This window comes from Cebidichthys violaceus, unplaced genomic scaffold (assembly GCF_023349555.1).
Source record: "Cebidichthys violaceus isolate CVI_PGR_0920_01 unplaced genomic scaffold, fCebVio1.0.p SCAF_57, whole genome shotgun sequence".
Classification (NCBI taxonomy): Eukaryota; Metazoa; Chordata; class Actinopteri; order Perciformes; family Stichaeidae; genus Cebidichthys; species Cebidichthys violaceus.
The window spans coordinates 187501-213881 of NW_027176783.1; the positions used below are offsets into that span (position 1 = coordinate 187501).

Below are 26381 nucleotides of genomic sequence, written 5' to 3' on the forward strand. Positions count from 1 at the left end.
CTCAAACTTTATTATTTCCATTTTAAGGTGAAAACTGTTGACTCCACCCCTCGCTGTTCTGATTGGTTGAATGTACAGATCTCCTACAAGTCTTTTATTTTGAAAGTTTCCTGTGGCCCCGCCTCCTCTTCGGTAACCAATCACAGTCTTCCTTCTATTGGTTGGTTCTGAACTTCTTTGGTCAGACAGGTTTACTGCAAACAGGAAGTAAAAATCATTTAAAGAGACAAGCAGCAGGTCATGTGACTCATTATCCTAAAATATGATTGGCTTTCTGCCCGGTCAGAGGCAGGGCTCATTGTAGATGATTTGATTGAACTACGGACACGTAGGACACATTACATTACGGTCATTTATCAGACGCTTTTATCCAAAGCGACTTACAATTCAGTATCTATCTACACACCGTAGACGCAGCTATGGGAGACATTCTGGGGTTAAGTGTCTTGCTCAAGGACACATTGACACGAGACTAGTAGAGCAGGAGCCGGGGATCGAACCGCCGACCCTCTGATTGAAAGGCGGCCCTGCTGTCCACTTAGCCACGGTCACCCCCAATCCGTCACATAAGACACGTAAGTAGGACGCGTAAGACGCATAGGACACATAAGACACTTAAAACACGTAAGTCTCCACTGACTGAATCCAAACCATTTGAGCCAATCAAATACCAACACAAACCACATGGGTCTAAAGTGGGCGGAGCCGTCCATATCAGTTCTTACCCATCAGGAGACGCTCCGAGTCTCTTCACTGCTGGTTTGACATCTTTACTTTCTAAAGGAGTGACATCATCATTAACATCATCATCAATAATTACATCATTCAGCACAACAACCTTCTGATTCTGTGTTCACAACAAACAGACAATTGTCATTGTTTGTACATTTATACAATTTATGTGGACTAATATCAGAGATCATAGAGATCAATAACCTCAGATAATAACCTGTCTGTTTGGCCCAGAACCCTTGGAGCCACCGGACTTGCGTGGCCGGCCCATAGCCCTTCTGGTTGCGAGCGCCGATGCGGAATATGATGGCGGGCTTGGTGGTGTAGTCGATGTGGGCGTTGGTGAGGCTGGAGGCCTGGACCAGGCAGGATGGGTTGGCACCGCAGTAGACCCTCATGAAGGCCAGCTGGGCCGGACCAGAAGCGGAGGAGGAGGCCTGGCTGGACTGGATGGCCAGGTACACCGAGTACTCCGTGATCCTCCCCGTTGTGACCGCAGGAGGCTCCCAGGTCAGCTGAGCCCCGTCCAGGTTCTGCAGAACCACAAGTACAGAGTGACACCAGACCTCAGTTATTGAACTACATTACCCATCAAACCACCTGTTCTGGACATGTGAACGGAGACAAACCGGACCTGATCGTTAGTTATTCAGATCATCGTCTATAAGAAGAGGACGTAGTCGACACGACGTCTGGCGTCGGTTTGTGGACGTTGTGAAGCCTCCAGTTTTGTGATTTCTCCGTCGCCATCTTGTTTTTTTAACAACCAGTGAACAGGAAGTGACCATATCTGGACTGAGGAGGAGTGACGTAGAGACGCCGTATATGTCTCTGGTAGAGACCTGTCAATCGCTGTGTAGCCCCGCCCCTAAAGCATCCCCTGCTTTATGGTCTGTTTGACTCTAAATGGAGCATAATGTACTAAATGAACATCATGCTGTATTGAAGAAGACTGTAAACTAGAGATTGAGACCATAAACTCATGTTTACAATGTTTACTGAGGGAATAAATCAAGAGAGAAGTAGAGTCATTTTAGACTAGACTTCTATACAACCAGAGGAGTCGCCCCTGGTGGACACTAGAGAGAATGCAGCTTCAACACATGAAGCTCTGACTCTGGTTTTGTTCAGTTTGATAGCTTCTCGTTGTTAGTAGTGGAGTTAAACTGTTTCCTGTACTAATATTGAGGCTTCACTAACTTCATAGTGTCTTATGCCACTAAACAGAACTTAATAGAACGTTTAAGTTGAAACATTCTACATTTGAACTGACGTTGGTCCATACTGTTCTCCTGCCTGTCTCTACTGTAGTATCACCTGTTTGGGTTCATCATCACAAACAGGAAGTGAGGCTACATCCATACTACTCCGTTTTCAAACGAAAACGATCTCCATCCACACGGCGTTTCAGCCATCGTTTCCGAAATGATCTCCGTCCAGACCACACGCCTGGAAACGAATATCACGTGACTCTTCACGTTCACTGGGCATACGCCGATGTAAACAGGAAGTAGATTGTCGTATTTTGTAACTAAGCAACCAGAGTGATAAAGTAGTCTTTAATGATCGTAAGTATGTGTTTGATACTTAAGATCTTCTCTCAAATCTTCCTCTATAAACTCAAACAGATACAGTTCATGGAAAGTTTAATAAGTTTTATTTTTCAGACTTAACGTTAGTTACAGCGCTGCGGGTCTCTCTCTCTCTCTCTCTCTCTCCCTCTCCCCGCTCACTGATCTCTCTCTCTCTCCCTCTCCCCGCTCACTGATCTCTCTCTCTCTCCCTCTCCCCGCTCACTGATCTCTCTCTCTCTCCCTCTCACTGATCTCTCTCTCTCTCTCTCCGCTCACTGATCTCTCTCTCTCTCTCTCTCTCTCCGCTCACTGATCTCTCTCTCTCTCCACTCGCTGATCTCTCTCTCTCTCTCTCTCTCTCTCCGCTCACTGATCTCTCTCTCTCTCCACTCGCTGATCTCTCTCTCTCTCTCTCTCTCTCTCTCTCCGCTCACTGATCTCTCTCTCTCTCTCTCTCTCTCTCCGCTCACTGATCTCTCTCTCTCTCCACTCGCTGATCTCTCTCTCTCTCTGCTCACTGATCTCTCTCTCTCTCTCCGCTCACTGATCTCTCTCTCTCTCTCCGCTCACTGATCTCTCTCTCTTTCTCCGCTCACTGATCACTACAATAACAGCTGTTTCCTCCGCAGACATGCAGACTTTAACTGGACAACAGCTGCTAGTAAAGACAACAAGGTCAGCAATGCCTGTAATCACCTGCTGAAGACAGGTGAGGAGCTCAGGTGTTTCATTTCTATAAATTAACTTTATAATATGAAGTTCTTACGTCGGCCATGTAGTCATCGTCAGGGACGTAGTAATGTGAGACCACCATGTTGGTAACCTGGATGATTCCGACGTCATACCACCGACTGTCCTTCACTGATGATGTCACCTGGACCCTCTTCCCCACACACACACACACACACACACACACACACACCACACACAGAGTAAGCATGTTTTTGGCATGTTGTTACCATGTTGTTACCATGTTGTTGGCATGTTGTTGGTGTGTTGTTGGCATGTTGTTGGCATGTTGTTGGCATGTTGTTGGTGTGTTGTTGGCATGTTGTTACCATGTTGTTGGCATGTTGTTACCATGTTGTTGGCATGTTGTTGGTGTGTTGTTACCATGTTGTTGGCATGTTGTTACCATGTTGTTACCATGTTGTTACCATGTTGTTACCATGTTGTTGGCATGTTGTTGGCATGTTGTTACCATGTTGTTGGCATGTTGTTACCATGTTGTTGGCATGTTGTTGGCATGTTGTTACCATGTTGTTGGCATGTTGTTACCATGTTGTTGGCATGTTGTTGGCATGTTGTTGGTGTGTTGTTACCATGTTGTTACCATGTTGTTGGTGTGTTGTTACCACTTTGTTACAACAACTTAGCTTATGGCTGTCCACAAATAAAGGCAACAGCAAAGGGTAAAAAACGGTGGGTAGAAGTTAACTGTGTAAAAGAAGGTCTATGGAGGGCGACAAACATATGCGTCATGAGAAGATACAGCATTCCACAGGAACTCATGGTGAGAACCATGTTAAACATCTTTACAGATTACCTGTTTTAAAAGACAAGACAACAGCAAAGGGAAAAAATAAATGTTAGTGTGGAGAGTTCACCGAACTCCCCTTTTTTCAAACTTCTTTGCTAACGTGTAGCCTGAACTAGGGGAAATATGAATTAGGAGGTTTTGTTTTTATAGTGTGCCGACAGGAGAGCCTGTGTGTCCCTGAAGTTGTTCATAGCCTGAGGAGAAGATTGGTAAAACTGTTTTTGTTGATGTTTTTTTTTGGTCTAGTTTGATAGATGCATGGTCTGTGTAAGTGGATAATGTTATTTGGGAATTTGTCGTCAGAAGTGTATTGTAAGAACCTGAAAGTATGGACATCAATGTATGTAAATATTTTACCTGTATGCCCTTGAAATGGACTTAATAAAATGTCTGAGAATTGAAAATTGAATTGACTGACCGTGTTAGGTGCGCAAGCTTCCCCCGGGGCGGGATCGATCCGTTCACGCTACAATACTGTGTTGTTGACATGTTATTTGTGCCTCTGCTGCGGCGTCTCTCACCCCTGCGGTTGCTGCGATGTCATTGGTCGCCTCGGTGGTGGCAGCTTGAATCTTAGCCACGCCTGCTAAAGTCAGAGGAGGGGCGGGGCTAAATGTACTGGCCAATCGGGCCACGGCGCTCGTCACTGCCGACGATGTAATCTCGTGTCCGTTACTCTCTGTTGCCGGGTCATTCAAGCTGTCTGCTGGTGCAAGGCTTTCTGGGAAACAAGAGGAAGGTAAAAAACTTTATTGAACACTGCACGACAAAAGTGTAAAGAACCTGTGAGACAGGTGAGTCTGTGGCTTAATACATAAATAAAATGTATTATTATTATTAAGATAGAATCTTATTTCAAACAACAACACCGGATATCAAGTTCAAACTGGGTCTTTATAGAATACATAAAGAATAAATATTTTAATTGATCAAATACAACAATTATATAAAAAGTGTTCACATAAGATGACTGAGGTACACACACACACACACAGCTTAACACAGACCAGGTTCTGTTACTGATCCTAACTCATCCAGTTGTCCTTTAACTCTCTTTTCTCACCTTTGTGATTTGTGATTTTAGGCTCTACAAATTAAACTGAATAGTTGAGGACCACTGGGCGGTTAGAGGGTTTCAGTGTGCTGGTCTACCTGTGGGCACGCTGCTGTGCTGTGGTTCTGGTTCTGCTGGTTGTGGTTGGTTGTGGACGTCCTGTAGCTGCTGTTGTACCAGAGCTGCCAGCTCCTGCTGGGTCAGAACGATGGGGATCGTCTGATGCATCGCCCCCCCCTCCTGCAGACAGACAGGTATGAAGATCAGGGATTCAGGACCTCCTCAGACTCTGAACCCTGTTTCTATGATTTGTATTATTGATTATATGACAAGGCTCTGTGATGAATACATGAATAAAAACATACTGACATCTCCTCGACTAATATATAGATATCGATCGAGTCGGCAGGCTTCATTCTGGACCCTGATTGGCTCCAAACTAGTTCAATCCTGTAGGTTTGTCCAGGTGTGAAAATAAGATATTAACCAAAGGGCGAAATATAAATTGGACTCTACGTGTTGAGGTATCCTCTCCTGGACCAGTGTCAGAGACCCGACCCAGTGTCAGAGACCAGATCCAGTGTCAGAGACCCGACCCAGTGTCAGAGACCAGATCCAGTGTCAAAGACCCGACCCAGTGTCAGAGACCCGACCCAGTGTCAGAGACCCGACCCAGTGTCAGAGACCAGATCCAGTGTCAAAGACCCGACCCAGTGTCAGAGACCAGATCCAGTGTCAGAGACCCGACCCAGGGTCAGAGACTAGATCCAGGGTCAGAGACTAGATCCCTAATAAGAGACCTGTGGATATACCAGTAGTAATAGTATTACAATAATAATAGTACTACAGTAATACTACAGTAGTATTAGAGTAGTAGTACCAGTAGTATTACAGTAGTACTAGTAGTATTACAGTAGTAGTAGTAGTATTACAGTAGTACCAGTAGTATTACAGTAGTAGTAGTATTACAGTAGTACTACAGTAGTAGTAGTAGTAGTAGTATTACAGTACTACTACTGTAGTACAGTAATAGTACTGCTGTAGTACTAGTCGTATTACAGTAGTACTAGTGGTACCAATGTGTCTCGATGTCTGTATAGTCGTCTGCTGAACTGCCTTCTTCGTTGCCGTGGTAACAGCCAGCTGATCCGAGGTCACCATCAGGGTTGTTGCCCCGGAGACCGCCTCACCTCCGTCCCCTTCTGATGACATCAGCTCCCGAGGAAGACCGTCCATCTGAGAGAGAAGACGAGCAGGGATCACTCTACTACCCTCTCATTGGTCGCCTGTGTGTTTGTGTTTGTGATTCCAGTATAATACCTGTAGTTTGTCCTGTCAGATGCTGCTCCGGGTCAATTTGACCCCATGTGATGTATTACTATCAGTGTGTGTGTATCAGGGTGTGTGCCTGTGTGTGTGTACCTGTGTGTGTACCTGTACCTTTGTGTGTACCTGTGCCTCGCTGCCCTCCATATGAACCTGTAACATTGTCTGCATAGGCTTCCCCCCCTCCTCTACTGCCACCGTCACCATGGCAACAGTAGCATAGGACTCCGCCCTGTCGTCTCTGACCAATGAGGAGATCTCCTGCACACAGACAGACAGATGAGATGAGTCTTGATGAGAGCATTGCATGATGGGTAGTGATTTCATCAGACTAGCCGTCGTCATGTTGAGAGCCATTGAGAGGCAATGAACTGCTCCTTTAACATATATTTAACCTTAAGTTAGTCCAGACGGGTCAAACAGTTTCAGAAGTAATCAATACAAATCAGCATGACTGTAAGTATGTGTATGTGTGTGTGGAATTTACAGGTATGGATGGACCGGGGGTGGGAGTGGCCTGTGTAACCGTGGTAACAGCTCTGCTCTGATTGGCTGTGGTGGAGAAGGCAGGGTCAGACGAGGAGGAGGAGATGGGGTCAATGGAGTCTACCTGCAGACCGTCTCCACTCTGCTGAGCTGCAGACACAGATGACAGGACAGTGACATCACTTCCTGCTGAATGCTGACACTATTAAAATATTAATATTCAACTGGTTACATTTCTCTTACTGCGTCTTTTATACAATTATACACCGTATGTTGTTTACCTGTAGCTGTGGTGACGGTGTGTTTACCTCTAGCTGTGGTGGTGTGTTTACCTGTAGCTGTGGTGACGGTGTGTTTACTTGTAGCTGTGGTGGAGGTTTGTTTACCTGTAGCTGTGGTGACGGTGTGTTTACCTGTAGCTGTAGTGGAGGTGTTGTTTACCTGTAGCTGTAGTGGAGGTGTTGTTTACCTGTAGCTGTGGTGACGGTGTGTTTACCTGTAGCTGTAGTGGAGGTGTGTTTACCTGTAGCTGTAGTGGAGGTGTGTTTACCTGTAGCTGTGGTGACGGTGTGTTTACCTGTATCTGTAGTGGAGGTGTGTTTACCTGTAGCTGTGGTGACAGTGTGTTTACCTGTAGCTGTGGTGACAGTGTGTTTACCTGTAGCTGTGGTGACAGTGTGTTTACCTGTAGCTGTAGTGGAGGTGTTGGTGGTTCCCGTCTCGTGGGTCTCACATGGTGGATTGGAACACACCTGAAGGCAGAAACACCTGAGTTCATTCCGTACATACCAGGAGACATCTGTCAGCTGCCAGTTGTTCTCTTACCTGTCGGAGTCCTCCGGCTCCAGCTGTGGTGGAGGTGTTGGTGGTTTCCGTCTCGTGGGTCTCACATGGTGGATTGGAACAGGGGTTTCCTTCATTCAGACTGGCAGGATGTGGAGGAACTGGAGAAGACTGCTGAGCTGAAGACTGGTTGGAGGTCACCTGAGGAGAGAGGAAGACCTGATTCACCACACACCTGTTACACGATGACATGGGTAATAAATTATTATTTTACATGTTGCTCTCCGAAGTGATTTCATTTTCTCTGGGTTTCTCTCACATTGATACAATATTTTGTAAAGTTTATTAACATTATTCAAGGTTTTGTTTTTTAATCAGAATGATTATTTTAATTATTTATTATATGTTCTCAGGCTCCCTCCATCAACACTCATAAATATAAGAAACATAAAGTTAAACTAAGTCTGAGACATAAAATAGTGTAGAAGTTTAAAAATAACAGACATAAAATAGAAAATAATATATATTTGTGGTAGACAGTAACTCAAAATGAATGAACTATAACGCAAATATGAATGTAGTAAACGTGTGATAAGTAATAAATAAATATGTACATGGATAGAAAAAAAAAGACCTGAGTCAGACTGCTGTGGTATTTAATATATAATATATATAGTATATCATATTTTATAAATAATATTCAATAGTTAATATATAATATTGAATTAGTGCTGGGCAAGTTAACGCGCTATTATCGCGTTAGCGCATTAATTAATTAACGCCGACAATTATATTATCGCGCATTAACAATTTTTTTTTTATTATTAAGTGGACATTTTTAACACAAGAACTGGGCAACGAGCCGTGAACAGCTGTGTGTGTGTGTGTGTGTGTGTGTGTGTGTGGCGTCTCTTCCTTCTCTTCCTGCTGCTGCACCCCCCCTTCTTATCACCCTCTATGTACCAACGTACATTTATAACAAATACCACACATATTACACGATACTCAGCGTTGCATATGTGGCTGACCAAAATAACAGAAAAAAACAAAAAAGAAATGATTCATTTAAATGATGTTTGTAGAGTTTTTAAAGTGTTTTTCTTTGGAATATGTATAATAATCATATAATTTAGTTATCACTACTGATAATTTAACAAACATAAAAACATGACGTAGATAGGTTTACAGTTTTCAAGATGTATATTTAAACATCATCTATTACACATGAAGATAGAGTATATCTATGATCAGAATCATTATAATTGTATTATAACTACTGTGTGAAGAATACTGCTGTTAAAAAGAACCTGATCTGTTGAAAGTATTTCAAACCAAATGTTATTGTACTTTTGTTCATATAGCAGTACTTTAAAATAAACGCGAGCAATACACTACTTTTGAAATCATTATTGAATTTTGCGCATAACAGTGAGATTAAAAATTGTAATCGTTGCCCAGCACTAATATTTAATATATAATATACAACACTCTGACCCGACAGGTAAACACTGAACACACCTGCAGCTCTCGGCTCATGCCGGCGGAGGACACCGTGGAGGTGTTGGTGGTTCCGGTGTCGTGAGTCTCACAGGGCGGGTTGGAGCAGACCAGCGTCACTGCATCATCATCACAGTGACATAATGTGTTTACATCATAGTTATATATACATGTATATATATATATATATATATATATATATACACATGTATATATATATATATATATATATATATATACACATGTATATATATATATGTATATATATATATATATATATACACATATATATATATATATATATATATATATATATATACATGTATATATATATATATATATATATATATATACATGTATATATATATATATATATATATATATATATATATATACATGTATATATATATATATATATATATATATATATATACATATATATATATATACACATATATATATATATATATATATATATATATATATATACGTGTATATATATATATATATATATATATATATATATATATATATATATATATATATACATATATATATATATACACGTATATATATATATACATGTATATATATATATATATATATATATATATATATATATATATATATATATATATACACATATATATTAGGGCTGCAATGGATCACAAACCTCACGGTTCGGATAATTTTTTGGATCACCAAAGAAAAGGGGAGGAGTCAAATATAACTTTGCTTTCCATTTATTAATTAAAGAAGTTCAAGAACACGTTAGTCTGACATTAAAACAAACATGTTGAAGATGTCCAATTTCAAACAAAATGAAATAAATGAATACAAATAAAACATTCAAGAATACTCAATTCTGTTAAGTTTAAGTGTAACATGAGGTATGTTGATGCTCTCGTCCTTTGATCAATATTGAAAGAAAGAAACTTTCAATAAAACCACTGTTTAGACTGAACTGAACTGTCATGAAACAACTTGGGTCTATGTTTACTTCCTGTCAGGTGATGGCATTCATATACACTGAAATAATGTTTACCATTAAATAATCTTTATCATTAAATAATGTTTACCATTACTGTGAGATGATATATATATATATATATATATGTATATGTATATATTATATATGTACCTGTAGCAGCTGCCGTGTCTCCAGCCTCTCCTGCTGCTGCTACAGTAGTAGTACTTGTAGTACTTGTAGTACTTCCAAGCCCTTCTGAAGTAGGAGACGCCATGAAGGTGACGGGCAGATCCTGGACTAACGGCTGAGCCTCGGCACCACTGGGAGTCGTGATCAGAGTCACCTGAACACACAAAAATACAGTATTAGTACAGTACTAAAGTACTAGTACGACAGTACTGTACTAAAGTACCAAACCTTCAGTTTAATTACCTGTTTGGGTCCAGTTGCTGCAGTTGCCATGGTAAACTGGTTGACACAGAACACACCTGAGACACAGAACACACCTGAGACACGGAACACACCTGAGACATGGGTTTCAGCGGACCAGTGTTTACCTGTGGTTCCCTTGACGACCAGCGTGGTGACGTTAGGTTTGGACAACAGTCTGACTCCGCCCATTGGGACGGTCCTCATCACGGGACCAGGTGTACCTGGAGGTCCTTTCAGCATCACCTGAGCACATGTTGGGACCAGCTGAGCATCTCTAGGTTACCTGTGCATGTGTGAGTGTGTTACCTGTGAGTGAGTGTGTTACCTATGTGTGTGTGTGTGTGTGTGTGTGTGTGTGTGTGTGTGTGTGTGTGTGTGTGTGTGTTACCTGTGTGTGAGTGTGTTACCTATGTGTGTGTGTGTGTGTGTGTGTGTGTGTGTGTGTGTGTGTGTGTGTGTGTGTGTGTGTTACCTGTGTGGAGCCCCTGCTGACCAGCTGCACTGATTTTAGGGACTGTGGTGGTTCTTTCCAGCAGAACCTGGTGTCATCATCTTGGTGGTCAGGATCCTGATTGGACTGTTAGCACCTGTAGTGGTAGGGGCTTCACTCAGTCTGTCAACACGTGAAACATAACAAGCATCTCAGGTGTGTGGGGGGGGGTCTTAGTAACCAGTACCTGGAGGATGTGGGCGACTGGGCTGCTGTGACCAGTAACTGCTCCACTCTGAACCACTGACATCATCTTCCCCAGGTTACCGATCTGAAACAGAGGGAGGAGTTATGATCACATGATTCAGTTATTAAACAACTAATGACATCACTCACCAGAGCGCCGCCTCCTCCCATACCGAGCGGACTGTTGACGAGAGTGATGGTCTTTGTGACTCCGCCCACCACCGTGGTGACCACCTGAGCCTGCTGGGACACCGTCACCGTGCCCAACTTATGCACCGTGATGATTGGCCGCCCGGGGATCCCGGGGGCGGAGACCACAGAGGCCCCGCCCACATGAGCGGCGGCAGTCTTCAGCATTCGAGTGGCCGGGTTACTCACCTGAGACACACAGGAAACAGGACTTTAAGGTGCTTCTGAGGACACTACACTAACAGAGTATCTTCTGAGGACATTACACTAACAGAGTATCTTCTGAGGACACTATACTAACAGAGTATCTTCTGAGGACATTACACTAACAGAGTATCTTCTGAGGACATTACACTAACAGAGTATCTTCTGAGGACACTACACTAACAGAGTATCTTCTGAGGACACTATACTAACAGAGTATCTTCTGAGGACATTACACTAACAGAGTATCTTCTGAAGACACTATACTAATAAAGTATCTTCTGAGGACATTATACTAATAAAGTATCTTCTGAGAACATTACACTAACAGAGTATCTTCTGAGGCCATTATGCTAACAGAGTATCTTCCTATGTAACCTGCAGCATGTTCAGTAGTACAGTTGTGTACTTGTACCATTGTGGATGGAGAGATCTTCTGAGTCGCTGCAGCCGCCAGCGCCGCCAGCGCCGCCAGCGCCGCCAGCGCCGCCATACCGCTCATCTGAGGACTGCTTCCTGTTGGCTGAGAGCAGACAGGAAGTAGGAGGGAGGAGTGAGAAGAAGTTCATTCACCAACAAGAGTCCAACTACTACCATAAAGATCTCTTTACCTGAGCAGGTACTAACATACGAACACCTGCAGGAAGTGTCGTCACGGTGACAGGGGCTTTGGGCGTGGCCTGTCTCACTGTGACGACGGAGGCTCCGTCTACTGCACCGGGAGCTGCTGACACGTTCAGGACAGCTGCAAAAAACACAGAACATTCAGATCCATCTGCTCTACCACCTACAGATCTACCTGTACAGGTGTGTGCACCTACCTGGTGCTTTGGCAGCAGCAGCCAATGGGCTTCCAGGTACGGAAGCACCCGGGGCAGGGACCAGCGTGATCCCCGACGGCGGGACGGTTTGGTTGGCTGGTGTGGTGGCGATGGCGGTGGGGCTCCTAGAGGTGCTGGCTCCAGGTGTGGCAGTGGAGACAGGGTTGGAGGCAGGTGAGGTGGCTGCAGCTGTGGTGGGAATGTCATACTTCTGCAACTGCAGCAGGTAAGTCTCTGCGGTCTGTGACGGACCCCAGCTCACCTCCAGAGACGACGTGTTGGCCCGGACAAGCTGCACCCGAGAAGGAGCACAGGGTCGCTCTGAGGACAGCAAGGTGTGACGAGCTCAGACAGACAGGTAACACCAGGCCAGACAGACAGGTGAGAAATGTAAGTTTAAATAGCAGCTGACATAACAGAAGTTACAAAGACGGAGAAAAAAAGTAAAATCAACAATCAGCTGGATGTGGAGGTAACATCTGTTCCTGTCAGAGGTCCTCACCTGTCTCCAGGTATTCAACAGTAGTCCTCACCTGTCTCAAGGTATTACAGGTATTCAACAGTAGTCCTCACCTGTCTCCAGGTATTACAGGTATTCAACAGTAGTCCTCACCTGTCTCCAGGTATTACAGGTATTTAACAGTAGTCCTCACCTGTCTCCAGGTATTACAGGTATTCAACAGTAGTCCTCACCTGTCTCCAGGTACCAGAGGTCCTTGCAGCACACCTGGTTGTTCCAGGCCTTCCTGTATCTGTCCCTGCCGCTCCAGATGTAGAGTCTGGAGTTGATGGCTACGCTGCAGTGACCTGCTCGAGCTCTGGAGACGTTGTCCTCCAGACTGTCCATCACGACCGTCTCCCAACACATGGGGTCTACAGACAGACAGGTGGACAGACAGGTGGACAGGCGACAGGCTGCAGTGAGTTCTATAGTGACTATAACTACTTAAATAGTGTGTGTGTGTGTGTGTGTGTGTGTGTGTGTGTGTGTGTGTGAGTGAGTGAGTGAGTGAGTGAGTGAGTGAGTGAGTGAGTGAGTGAGTGAGTGAGTGAGTGAGTGAGTGTGTGAGTGAGTGAGTGAGTGAGTGAGTGAGTGAGTGAGTGAGTGTGTGTGTGTGCACGTCTATGTGTGCATATGTATGTGCGTGTGTGTGTGTGTGTGTGTGTACCCAGGTTGAGACAGGCCAGTGTGTTGGTACACTTCCATTCCTTCTCATGCGTCGCTACTTTCAGATCATCCATCACCAGAGGAACCCAACCTCCAAACACAAACATCCTGGCGAGAATCAGACAGATGAGTCATAACAACGTGTGTGTGTGGTGGCTGGAGACAGTCAGACAGACAGGTTACAGACTGACTACGTTGATGCAGCGTGTGGAGAAGTAGAGATAAACTAAAGACAAGCTAACAGACGCCACAGAGAAGTGGAGAGATACAAACTGCAGGACGACTAGTGTTGAGAAGACGTCGGTCTGAGGAACGTTCTCAGGATCATGAATGACGTCACGTAGGAGCCTCCCTCCAGACGCACCGTCACCAGAAGAACACACGAGTCGTATGAAGAGGAGAGGACTACAAAAGAGACGGAGTCACAACGCGCACCGGCCGTCTCTCTCACCGGAGACTACCGGACATCGCCGGGTAACCGTCGTCACCTCTGAGTTACGGTGCATTATGTTGATGAACAGTGGGAGCTGTGTTCACATGCTCTGACTGTCATGAAGACAGAAGACACACATGTTGATGAAACGTGTGGAACATTGTATTCATGTTGCACAGCAGTGGAACGTTTAAATACAGTCACACACTGAGCACAGATAGTAGAAATATAACTGATACTGTGTGAAGAATACTGCTGTTAACTAGAACCTGATCTGTTTAAAGTGATTCAAACCAAATGTTATTGAGCTTTAGTTCATATAGCAGTACTTTAAAATACAAGTGAGTAATACACTACTTTTTAATTCATTATTGTTGAACTTTGCGCATAACAATGAGATTAAAAATTGTAATCGCTGCCCAGCACTACACACACACATATATATATATGTATATATATACACACACATATATATGTGTATATATATATATATATAAATAAATTCATATTATTCTATGTTTTCATGCAATTTATTTATGTATCTACTTTCTGCTGCAGTTAAGGGGGCGTGTCCCTGTGACGTATGCAATGTTTTCAGTAGAAAACGCGCCATTTCTCTCTGTCTGCCGGAGCTGCTCCGTTAGCAAAACAGCTAATCACATTAGCATGTTGGGTACTGCGCTAGGCTACGTTAGCTTCAACGAACAGAAGCTAACTTAGCTAGCCCTCCCCCCACAGACTAAACAGAAGTGACCTGGTGACTTAGCGGTGTTATAGAACATAACGTATCGGTGTTGTACAATAACTTACCGGTGTTATAGACGTGCAGCTCGTCCACGATCCCCTCGTTTCCTCCTCCGAACACCACCATCAGCTCCTTGATGCTCACGGCCCGGTGTCCGTGACGAGGCCTCGGCAGCGGGCCGCTCGAGCCTAGCACGCGCTTCCAGCGGGGCCGCAGTACCGCGGGTTCGGATGACGTCATGACACAGTCTCCCGGTCCTCGATGAGGAGAGACGGAGGAATATTAAATTATGTCAAAAAGTCTCCGGATCGCTAACAGCGGCTCAGGATTAGCATTGGCCCGCTAACTAGCTCCTGGGGCTAACTAGCTCCCGAGGCTAACTAGGCGGAGAATTAGAGAGCTACGTAGCTAGCCGTTTCTCTCGGGATTAGTGAGTGTTCCAGTGGGCAGATTCAGTCACTTAGAGCGGATAAACGTCCCTGTCTGGTGATCCAGTTTGAGGTTCTATCAGGAGCCGGAATGGTGTTAGCTTAGCTCAGAGACTGCGGCACACCGTCCGCCATCTTAGCTCCGTGAACACAGAAGAGTCGGTGTTAGCTGTTAGCCGCTCAGGCTAACATAAACCAGACAGAGATCCAGCTACGGGTTAGTGAGGCGGCTCCATGCACCGATGTGAGGGGGAAGCACTGATACATATGATATATATTATTATTATTATTATTATTATAATTATATATATTATGTTAAATAAGCAGGACAGACGGCCTGTGTGCCGGGATGGGAGCCGCCATCTTGCTGCCAACGGCAACCAAACAAACACAGATAGGCCAGGTGGCTAACGGCTAACAGAGCTACACAGTGATACACAGTGTAGTACTAAATACATCATGATACACAGTGTAGTACTAAATACACAGTGTAGTACTAGATACATCATGATACACAGTGTAGTACTAGATACATAGTGTAGTACTAGATACATCATGATACACAGTGTAGTACTAGATACATCATGATACACAGTGTAGTACTAGATACACAGTGTAGTACTAAATACACAGTGTAGTACTAGATACATCATGATACACAGTGTAGTACTAGATACATAGTGTAGTACTAGATACATCATGATACAGTGTAGTACTAGATACATCATGATACACAGTGTAGTACTAGATACACAGTGTAGTACTAGATACATCATGATACACAGTGTAGTACTAGATACATAGTGTAGTACTAGATACATCATGATACAGTGTAGTACTAGATACATCATGATACACAGTGTAGTACTAGATACACAGTGTAGTACTAGATACATCATGATACACAGTGTAGTACTAGATACACAGTGTAGTACTAGATACATCATGATACACAGTGTAGTACTAGATACATCACGTCACTGATGACATGATGTCACTGATGACACGACGCTACAGGTTTGATGATGTCATACCTTCATGTGACCCTCAGCAGCTGAAGGACTCTTTGTGTTTATTGATTTGTATAAACTTAGTGAATGAATATTCATATACACACATGTGACACACAACGGCCTCCTTACAGTTCATCATACAAACATACTGATCAAAGTGTGAAACAGGTCAGTGGTGTTTAGCAGGAAGATAATCCAGCTCGTCACTCTCCTCCGGTCCTCGGTCACAACTCCTCCCTCCGTCTGATGTCACACAGGAAACAAGAAATGAGACACGAGTGAGATGAACAGTCAATAAAATGACAATAAATATGTAATGAGACATGACATGAGATTAAACACATTTGATATGAATATGACAAGTTAAATGAGATGAGGCCATTAACTATGATAAAATAAAGTATTTAAACATGAAATATCCGTGTTTTACATACAGAGGTCATCAGACGACAGCAGCTCAGGAGTTTGAATCCTTCCTTCTTCGTACAGAGTTTTCTTCTGCAGCAAACGCTGCTTACTGGGATTCATGAGGACTGAAACACAGGAAGTGGATCAGTTTATAGATTGAGACATGAACCATGAGAAGAAACGTCTCCGAAACCAATCCAATAAACAACCTTCATTATAGAACGGGTACTTTAACAACCTGCTGACGTACCTGAGGACTCTGGAGACAAGGACTGCAGGGACCCCCCAGGAGAGAGACATTCTGGGACACCGTAGAACCCTGCTGTGGTCTGACTTCCGGGGTCTGGTCCCGGGGGGGGCCCTGTGAGGGGAGGGAAGTTGTACTGGTCTTCAGTGGGGACAGAAGGCTGGCTCAACTGGGACTCGGTGGGCCCAGTAGGACTGTGATACTGGTCTCTGGTGGATGGAGACAGAGACCTGGACCCGTTGGATCTGAACTGGCAGTGAATGTCATACTGGGAGAAGCCTCGACTCTCATCGGTTTCACACGGACCGGTGAAAGAGGAGGAGGAGGAGAGCAGCGGATGAGGAGGGGTGAGGGAGCAGAAAGAGGAGAGGGAGGACAACTGAGAGGACTGGGAGAGCTGGGAGGTGTCCTCCAGTGGGCCCAGTTTGGACAGCTGGTTGGACAGAGTCCCCACACTGGAGTCCAGGGGGCGTGGGGGTTTGGGGAAGAACAGGGAGGGGGGTTGAAGATGAGGATGATGGAGGTGGGAGGAGGACCTGGTCTTACTCAAGATGACGTGGACATCCTGAAGTTTGTCAAACACCTGAGAGGAAAACATTGACATGAGGAACTGAAGAGGATCTGACGAGGTGGACTAGAGTTGGACTAGAGTTGGACTGGTGTCGGACTAGAGTTGGACTAGAGTTGGACTGGTGTTGGACTAGAGTTGGACTGGTGTCAGACTAGCGTAGGACTAGAGTTGGACTGGAGTTGAACTAGAGTTGAACTAGAGTTGGACTAGAGTTGGACTAGAGTTGGACTGGTGTTGAACTAGAGTTGACTAGAGTTGGACTGGAGTTGGACTGGTGTCGGACTAGAGTTGGACTAAAGTTAGACTGGTGTCGGACTAGAATTGGACTGGTGTTGGACTAGAATTGGACTGGTGTTGGACTAGAGTTGGACTGGTGTTGGACTAGCGTTGGACTGGTGTCGGACTAGAGGTGGACTGGTGTCGGACTAGAGTTGGACTAAAGTTAGACTGGTGTCGGACTAGAATTGGACTGGTGTTGGACTAGAATTGGACTAGAGTTGGACTGGTGTCGGACTGGTGTCGGACTAGAGTTGGACTGGAGTTGGACTGGTGTCGGACTAGAGTTAGACTGGTGTCGGACTAGAATTGGACTGGTGTTGGACTAGAGTTGGACTGGTGTCGGACTAGAGTTGGACTGGTGTCGGACTAGAGTTGGACTGGTGTCGGACTAGCGTTAAACTAGTGTCGGACTAGAGTTGGACTGGTGTTGGACTAGAGTTGGACTGGTGTCGGACTAGAGTTGGACTGGTGTCGGATTGGTGTCGGACTGGTATTGGACTAGAGTTGGACTGGTGTCGGACTAGAGTTGGACTGGTGTCGGACTAGAGTTGGACTGGTGTCGGACTAGAGTTGGACTAGTGTCGGACTAGAGTTGGACTGGTGTCGGACTAGAGTTGGACTAGAGTTGGACTGGTGTTGGACTAGAGTTAGACTGTTGTCGGACTAGAGTTGGACTGGTGTCAGACTGGTGTTGGACTAGAGTTGTACTGGTGTCGGACTAGAGTAGGACTAGAGTTGGACTAGAGTTGGACTGGTGTCGGACAAGAGTAGGACTAGAGTTGGACTGGAGTTGAACTAGAGTTGGACTGGTGTTGGACTAGAGTTGGACTGGTGTTGGACTAGAGTTGGACTGGTGTCGGACTAGAGTAGGACTAGAGTTGGACTGGAGTTGAACTAGAGTAGGACTGGTGTCGGACTAGAGTAGGACTAGAGTTGAACTAGTTGGACTAGAGTTGGACTGGTGTTGGACTAGAGTTGGACTGGTGTCGGACTAGAGTAGGACTAGAGTTGGACTGGAGTTGAACTAGAGTTGGACTGGTGTTGGACTAGAGTTGGACTGGAGTTGAACTAGAGTTGGACTGGTGTTGGACTAGAGTTGGACTGGTGTCGGACTAGAGTTGGACTAGAGTTGAACTGGTGTTGGACTGGAGTTGAACTAGAGTTGGACTGGTGTCGGACTAGAGTAGGACTAGAGTTGGACTGGAGTTGAACTAGAGTTGGACTGGTGTTGGACTGGAGTTGGACTAGAGTTGGACTGGAGTTGAACTAGAGTTGGACTGGTGTTGGACTGGAGTTGAACTAGAGTTGGACTGGTGTTGGACTAGAGTTGGACTGGTGTCGGACTAGAGTAGGACTAGAGTTGGACTTGTGTTGGACTAGAGTTGGACTGGTGTCAGACCACCTGCTTACAAAAACACCTCAAGTCTTTCTGACCTCTGTCATTGCTGGTCTCTTCTTCCTCTTCTTGTCCAGACACCTGCAGGCCAGATCCACCACCTCCATGCAGCCAGCTGGTTCTGCAGCGTCCCCTGAAGACACATCATGAGTACAGCAGCTGCAGGTAACAAGCAGGAATATCAGCAGATACAAACACACACAGACTGACCTGAGATCAGCCGGTGGTCCAGCTGGTTCCTCCAGTCCTCAACCTCCTCCACCAGGTCCTTCTACACAACCGCAAACAGAACAAGAACCACATCACTGTCTGTCTGTCTGTCTGTCTGTCTATGTGTGTGTGTGTGTGTGTCTGTGTGTGTCTGAGTGTGTGTTTGTGTGTGTGTGTGTGTTCTCACCAGGTATGTCTCTCCTGACTTCCTGTCCTTCTCCAGAGCTCGACGTCCCGTCAGAACCTCCAACAAAACCTGAAACACACGAGATGTGTGATGTCATGAGATACGATGACATCACTGTGCTCGTGACATCGTGGATTGATTTAGGATGGATCGATCAGGCGATATTTCACAGTTACCCTCCCCTCACCAAGACCAGGACTCAGACCACAACATGAGGATCAGGACTAGAGGGGATCAGGATTAGAGGGGATCAGGACTAGAGGGGATCAAGATTAGAGGAGATCAGGACTAGAAGGGATCAGGATTAGAAGGGAGAGGGGCTAGAGGGGATCAGGACTAGAGGAGATCAGGATTAGAGGGGATCAGGATTAGAGGAGATCAGAACTAGAGGAGATCAGGACTAGAGGACATCAGGACTAGAGGGGATCAGGATTAGAGGGGATCAGGATTAGAGGAGATCAGGATTAGAGGAGATCAGGATTAGAGGGATCAGGATTAGAATTGAAAATATTTGATGATCCCAGCGGAGATCTTCTGTCTCAGGTGAACTAACTACATTTCCCATGAGTCCCTGCGGTGTCTCACCACTCCGAAGCTGTACACGTCCACAGCCGTCCCCAGTTGTCCGTCCCTCACGTATTCGACGGGCAGGTACGCCAGCGTTCCTCTGACCGTCTCCGTTTTACCCACCGACGCCGTCTGAGCCGCCGAGCGTCCTGACGAGCCGCGACACGCGAACCGAGCCAGACCGAAGTCGGCCAGCTTGGCCACCAGGTGGCGGTCCAACAGGATGTTTGAGCTGCGGAGACAAAGACGGACACGAGACCTCAGAATTCAGAGCCGGTCCAACAGGATCGTGGTGTTGGCAGAGACCAGGATCGTCTGCAGACCTCTTCACGTCTCCGTGGATCAGAGCCCTGTGACCGTCGGGGGGGAAGTGAAGGAACTGCAGCGCTGCTGAGGCTCCTTTAACCACACCGACTCTCTGAGACCAGGACAGACACACACACTCCTGAGAGCGCGAGCGCACACACACACACACACACACACACACACACACACACACCAGGACATAAGGCTAGAAACGGTTAAAACATGTGAGGACACGTACAGTGTGTGCGTGTTACATTGTGTGTTAGGTGTGTTACATTGTGTGTGTATTGCCGGAGCCCCGGCGTCGGTCATCAGACCTCTGGTCTTGTCCAGAAAGCTGCAGCTCGCCTGGTGTTCAATCGCCCCAAGTTCTCCCACACAACTTCCTTTCTCCGTTCTCTACACTGGCTCCCTGTAAGAGCTCATCCAGTCTAAGACTCTGGTGCTAGAATACAGGGCAGTGAAAGGAACAGCTCCTTCCTATCTCCAGACCACGGTCAAGACCCACACCCCCGTCAGACCACTTCTCTCTGCTGCCTCGGGGCGATCGACCCGGTCACGTCTGTTTCCTGTTCTGGCCCCTCAGTGGTGGAATGAACTCCACTGACGTCAGGACAGCAGAGTCGCTGCTCATCTCTCATCAGGCTGAAGACCCACCTCTCCAGGAAGTGCTACCCTGAGCCTTCCACTTATTGTACTTATTGTATCCATACTAGTTTGTTTGTGTACTTCTCTCTGCTTCATGCTCTTAGATGTTTGTTTAAAGGAGATGCACTCATGACTTCTGGTGACTAGTAGTTCTCTTCAATACCGATGTTGAAAACACTTTGAATAAAAGCGTCTGCTAAATGACTGTAATGTAAAGAAGTGTGTGTGTGTGTGTGTGTGTGTGTGTGTGTGTGTGTGTGTGTGTGTGTGTGTGTGTGTGTGTTACGTTGTGCAGCTGGTCCTCCAGTGATCTGAGCTCCATGTAGCTGTAGATCAGACACACTGATCCTGGTCCTTCACTGAAACCCAACAGATCCACGATGTTGGGATGTCTGAACCTGAACAACAAACTGTGATCACATCTCATGAACACAAACACAGGTAGATATGAATATATATATATATATATATATATATATATATATATATATATATATATACATATACACACACACACACACACAGTATACTCACTTTGACAGTTGGTCCACTTCAGTCTGAAAGCTCTCCTTCAGCAGAGTCCAGTCCAGCAGACAGTCCTACAACAACAACAACAACAACAACAACAACAACAGCTGTGACCAATCACAGTCCACTTCCTGTCAGTGACACATGTAGAAACCCTCTGATTGGAGAAGACTCAGGTAATAATGCGGCCGTGTCAAACTCCTCTATGAGGACAGCCAATAGAAACACAGATGTGATCCATAGTTATTGATCAGTGATGTGACTCATGTGTGATCTGCGCTGTGATTGGCTGACCTGTTTGAGTCTCTTGACAGCACAGTCGGTGTTCCTCAGAGACGCTCTGTACACGACTCCAAACCCCCCCTCCCCCACCTGCAGGGAGGGGGAGAACCCCACCGTCCCAGCATGCACCTCTTCATAGGACCAGCACATCACCCCGCTGCTGCTCGACACCACCGGGGGGGGCTGAGGTGTGACATCATCATCATCAATATATTAGAACATCACCATGTATATATGTGTGTGTGTGTGTGTGTGTAGCGGGTGGGGGGGGTGTTACCTGGGCGGGTTGGTGGAGGTCAGACTGCAGATTGGGGGGGGGCGGGGCCGGTCTGGGGAGGGGTCTTCCGCCTCCTTCATCTACTAAATGAAGAACAGGAGATAAAGAACGGGAGATGAAGAACAAGAGATGAAGAACAAGAGATGAAGAACGGGAGATGAAGAACGGGAGATGAAGAACGGGAGATGAAGAACGAGAGATGAAAAACGGGAGATGAAGAACAAGAGATGAAGAACGGGAGATGAAGAACGGGAGATGAAGAACGGGAGATGAAGAACGGGAGATGAAGAACAAGAGATGAAGAACGGGAGCTGAAGAACGGGAGATGAAGAACGGGAGATGAAGAACGGGAGATGAAGAACAAGAGATGAAGAACGGGAGATGAAGAACGGAAGATGAAGAACGGGAGATGAAAAACAGGAGATGAAGAACGGGAGATGAAGAACAGGAGATGAAGAACGGGAGATGAAGAACGGGATGTTACCTGTGTGTGTGTGATACCTGTGTGTGTGTTACCTGTGTGTAGGTGTGTGTGTGTGTGTGTGTATGTGTGTGTGTTACCTGTTGAGCTCAGTCTGACGGTGCTCATTGTGGGCGTGGCCTCAGACCGTGTGGGTTGAGGAAGAGGAGGTGAGGAAGGCTTCAGACTGGATGCCCCTGCAGAGAGAGGAAGAGGAGGAGAAGGAGGTGAGGAAGGCTTCAGACTGAAGGCCCCTGCGGAGAGAGCAAGAGGAGGAGGAGGAGGAGGTGGTGAGGAAGGCTTCAGACTGGAGGCCCCTGCAGAGAGAGCAAGAGGAGGAGAAGGAGGTGAGGAAGGCTTCAGACTGGAGGCCCCTGCAGAGAGAGGAAGAGGAGGAGAAGGAGGTGAGGAAGGCTTCAGACTGAAGGCCCCTGCAGAGAGAGCAAGAGGAGGAGGAGGAGGAGGTGGTGAGGAAGGCTTCAGACTGGAGGCCCCTGCAGAGAGAGCAAGAGGAGGAGAAGGAGGTGAGGAAGGCTTCAGACTGGAGGCCCCTGCAGAGAGAGCAAGAGGAGGAGGAGGAGGAGGTGGTGAGGAAGGCTTCAGACTGGAGGCCCCTGTAGAGAGAGCAAGAGGAGGAGAAGGAGGTGAGGAAGACTTCAGACTGGAGGCCCCTGCAGAGAGAGGAAGAGGAAGAGGAGGAGGAGGAGGTGGTGAGGAAGGCTTCAGACTGGAGGCCCCTGCAGAGAGAGGAAGAGGAGGAGGAGGAGGAGGTGGTGAGGAAGGCTTCAGACTGGAGGCCCCTGCAGAGAGAGGAAGAGGAAGAGGAGGAGGAGGAGGTGGTGAGGAAGGCTTCAGACTGGAGGCCCCTGCAGAGAGGAAGAGGAAGAGGAGAAGGAGGAGGTGGTGAGGAAGGCTTCAGACTGGAGGCCCCTGCAGAGAGAGGAAGAGGAGGAGGAGGAGGAGGAGGAGGTGGTGAGGAAGGCTTCAGACTGGAGGCCCCTGCAGAGAGAGAAGTCAGCTGTGGTGTTTGAGAACTCACAGCCCAGGATGACATCACGGGGGCGGAGCAGCTCCAGACGCTCCAACAGGTCGATCAGCTCCCCGACACAACCGTTCCTGTTCTCCCATTGGTTCATCACCCAGTCGGTCCGCCTCTTGATCTTCTCGGCCAATCGTACGGCGGTCTGATCCCCGAGGACCTCTGAGGCTTCAAATGCATGTAAATACATCTATCAATGAATTGTACTTGTACTTAAACGTTGTAGTTTTTACTACATTCATCTGACAGCTTGAGTTATTCATCAAACTATTGATCTTCACAACCCTAGCAGCAGATGGAATATGAAGTAGTTCATAACACTTTAATATACATAATACTAGTGTACTGTTACTTCAGTATCAGAATACCCATGTATTTAACTTTACGTTGCTTGTGTACTTAACTTTACTTTTGTACTTAACGTTACTCGTGTACTTAACGTGACTCGTATACTTAACGTGACTCGTATACTTAACGCTACTTGTGTACTTAACGTTACATGTGTACTTAACGTTACTCATATACTTAACGTTACTCATCTACTTAACGTTACTCGTGTACTTAACGTTACTCATATACTTAACGTTACTCGTCTACTTAACGTTACTTGTGTACTTAACGTTACTTGTCTACTTAACGTTGCTCGTGTACTTAACGTTACTCGTGTACTTAATGTTACTTGTGTACTTAACGTTACTCATGTACTTCACGTTACTTGTGTACTTAACGTTACAGTGTACTTAACATTACTTGTGTACTTAACGTTACTTGTGTACTTGACGTTACAGTGTACTTAACGTTACTTGTGTACTTAACGTTACTTGTGTACTTAATGTTACAGTGTACTTAACGTTACTTGTGTACTTAACGTTACTTGATGTTACTTGTGTACTTAGTGTTACTTGTGTACTTCACGTTACTCGTGTACTTAACGCTACAGTGTACTTAACGTTACTTGTGTACTTAACGTTACTCGTGTACTTAGCGTTACTCGTGTACTTCGCGTTACTCGTGTACTTAATGTTACTTGTGTACTTAATGTTACTTGTGTACTTCATGTTACTCGTGTACTTAGCGTTACTCGTGTACTTAACGTTACTCGTGTACTTAATGTTACTTGTGTACTTAACGTTACTCATGTACTTCACGTTACTCGTGTACTTAACGTTACAGTGTACTTAACATTACTTGTGTACTTAACGTTACTTGTGTACTTGACGTTACAGTGTACTTAACGTTACTTGTGTACTTAACGTTACTTGTGTACTTAATGTTACAGTGTACTTAACGTTACTTGTGTACTTAACGTTACTTGATGTTACTTGTGTACTTAGTGTTACTTGTGTACTTCACGTTACTCGTGTACTTAACGCTACAGTGTACTTAACGTTACTTGTGTACTTAACGTTACTCGTGTACTTAACGTTACTCGTGTACTTAGCGTTACTCGTGTACTTCGCGTTACTCGTGTACTTAATGTTACTTGTGTACTTAATGTTACTTGTGTACTTCATGTTACTCGTGTACTTAGCGTTACTCGTGTACTTAACGTTACTCGTGTACTTAACGTTACTCGTGTACTTAAAGTTACTTGTGTACTTAACGTTACTTGTGTACTTAACGTTACTCGTGTACTTAATGTTACTTGTGTACTTCATGTTACTCGTGTACTTAACGTTACTTGTGTACTTCACGTTACTTGTGTACTTCACGTTACTTGTGTACTTAACGTTACTCGTGTACTTAACGTTACAGTGTACTGAATGTTACTTGTTCACAGAGTGGCGTTAGCATTACACCTTGTTAGCAGTTAGCTGCTACAGTTAACATTACACCTTGTTATCCGTTAGAGGCTACAGTTAACATTACACCTTGTTAGCCGTTAGCAGCAACAGAAACTCCTTGTTCTGGTCCTGACTCACCGAAGCGGGTCCAGTCCAGGTCTGACAGTCCGTCCATGACCCGGAAGAACTCCCAGAGGACGGAGGGCGGCAGCTGGTAGAGAAACGTCGCTCTGTAGTCTCCTGAAGACATGTTTTAATGGAGACTAAACGGTACCTGAAGCTAACAGCTAACAGATAACAAACTAACGGCTAACAGCTAAAAGTACCCGGATGTCTGCATCACTTCAGAACCGTCCGGATCGAACAAGCTACAAACTTTAAAAACTCTGTAAAATCAACAAGTTCAGCTCCTCTGCTGCTTCCGGCCTCTGTGGCTCAAGCTCACTGCAATAAGAGCCGGTTTTGGTTAGTACCCCTCCAAAATAAAAGACATGTAGCCTCACGGTCTCCTGAGAAATGAATTCGTAACTCAACAAAAGAAACAGAGGTTTAGAGAATTCAGTCATTAAAACGTGAGATGTTTGAGCTGATTACTAAACCTGATGCCTGATTATTATGATTCATAATTAATTATTAATTTATTATTATAAAATATATATAAAATTATTATTTTAAATCATTATTCATTGTATAATAATACTTATTGTTATTGTTTTTATTTGTATTATTTATTATAATAATTGTATTATTTTTAATAATAATAATTTATTATTATTATTATTAATAATAACAAATTACTATAATTTACAATTATGTTGATTATTAATAATGTTCATTATTATTTTTAATAATAATTATTGTTTTTATTTTTATTATGTATTACATTAATTGTATTATTTATAATAATAATCATTATTCTTTTTTAAAACCTGAATCTGATCCTGATCCTGATCCTGAACCTGATCCTGAACCTGATCCTGAACCTGATCCTGATCCTGAATGACGCAGTAGAGGTGGTCTCTCTGAATCTGTTAAAATATAAATACATATAAATATAAATATTCTGATATTTATTGTGACGTGTAAATGTTTGTTTCTGTCTGTTTATATAACTGATAAAT

General features: G+C 45.0%; 2 protein-coding genes across 3 annotated transcripts in view; both read right to left on the reverse strand.

Moving 5' to 3' along the window:
- Positions 1-14605, reverse strand: part of hcfc1b (host cell factor C1b) — a 14827-nt gene extending 222 nt beyond the window's left edge. The window contains exons 1-23 of the mRNA XM_068732125.1: positions 13454-14605; positions 12978-13157; positions 12285-12605; positions 12075-12208; positions 11879-11986; positions 11221-11448; positions 11018-11155; positions 10867-10971; positions 10520-10637; positions 10395-10450; positions 10134-10305; positions 9014-9111; positions 7538-7696; positions 7398-7464; positions 6714-6862; positions 6341-6487; positions 5977-6136; positions 4999-5140; positions 4368-4563; positions 3073-3189; positions 950-1265; positions 726-777; positions 1-194 (exon numbers count right to left, since the gene is read on the reverse strand). The exon at positions 1-194 is cut by the window's left edge and continues 222 nt beyond it. Coding sequence (XP_068588226.1) covers positions 182-194; positions 726-777; positions 950-1265; positions 3073-3189; positions 4368-4563; positions 4999-5140; positions 5977-6136; positions 6341-6487; positions 6714-6862; positions 7398-7464; positions 7538-7696; positions 9014-9111; positions 10134-10305; positions 10395-10450; positions 10520-10637; positions 10867-10971; positions 11018-11155; positions 11221-11448; positions 11879-11986; positions 12075-12208; positions 12285-12605; positions 12978-13157; positions 13454-13559 — 3282 coding nt within the window. The 5' untranslated portion in view covers positions 13560-14605 and the 3' untranslated portion in view covers positions 1-181. The remainder of the gene's footprint in view (positions 195-725; positions 778-949; positions 1266-3072; positions 3190-4367; positions 4564-4998; positions 5141-5976; positions 6137-6340; positions 6488-6713; positions 6863-7397; positions 7465-7537; positions 7697-9013; positions 9112-10133; positions 10306-10394; positions 10451-10519; positions 10638-10866; positions 10972-11017; positions 11156-11220; positions 11449-11878; positions 11987-12074; positions 12209-12284; positions 12606-12977; positions 13158-13453) is intronic.
- Positions 14606-16076: 1471 nt separating this feature from the next.
- On the reverse strand, positions 16077-25691 carry irak1 (interleukin-1 receptor-associated kinase 1). 2 transcript variants are annotated; one of them, XM_068732201.1, is made up of 15 exons: positions 25399-25691; positions 23477-23644; positions 22539-22634; positions 21978-22060; positions 21713-21883; positions 21425-21489; positions 21177-21288; positions 20260-20381; positions 19955-20168; positions 19370-19438; positions 19183-19243; positions 19011-19093; positions 16730-17309; positions 16506-16604; positions 16077-16314 (listed from the first exon to the last, which is right to left on the reverse strand). In XM_068732201.1, the coding sequence occupies exons 1-15, from the start codon at positions 25508-25510 to the stop codon at positions 16241-16243; spliced, it is 2109 nt and encodes a 702-aa protein (XP_068588302.1). In that variant the 5' UTR covers positions 25511-25691; the 3' UTR covers positions 16077-16240. The 2 variants fall into 2 exon arrangements, with proteins under 2 accessions (XP_068588302.1, XP_068588301.1); XM_068732200.1 differs by having other exon boundaries at positions 19011-19105.
- Positions 25692-26381: the final 690 nt, after the last annotated feature.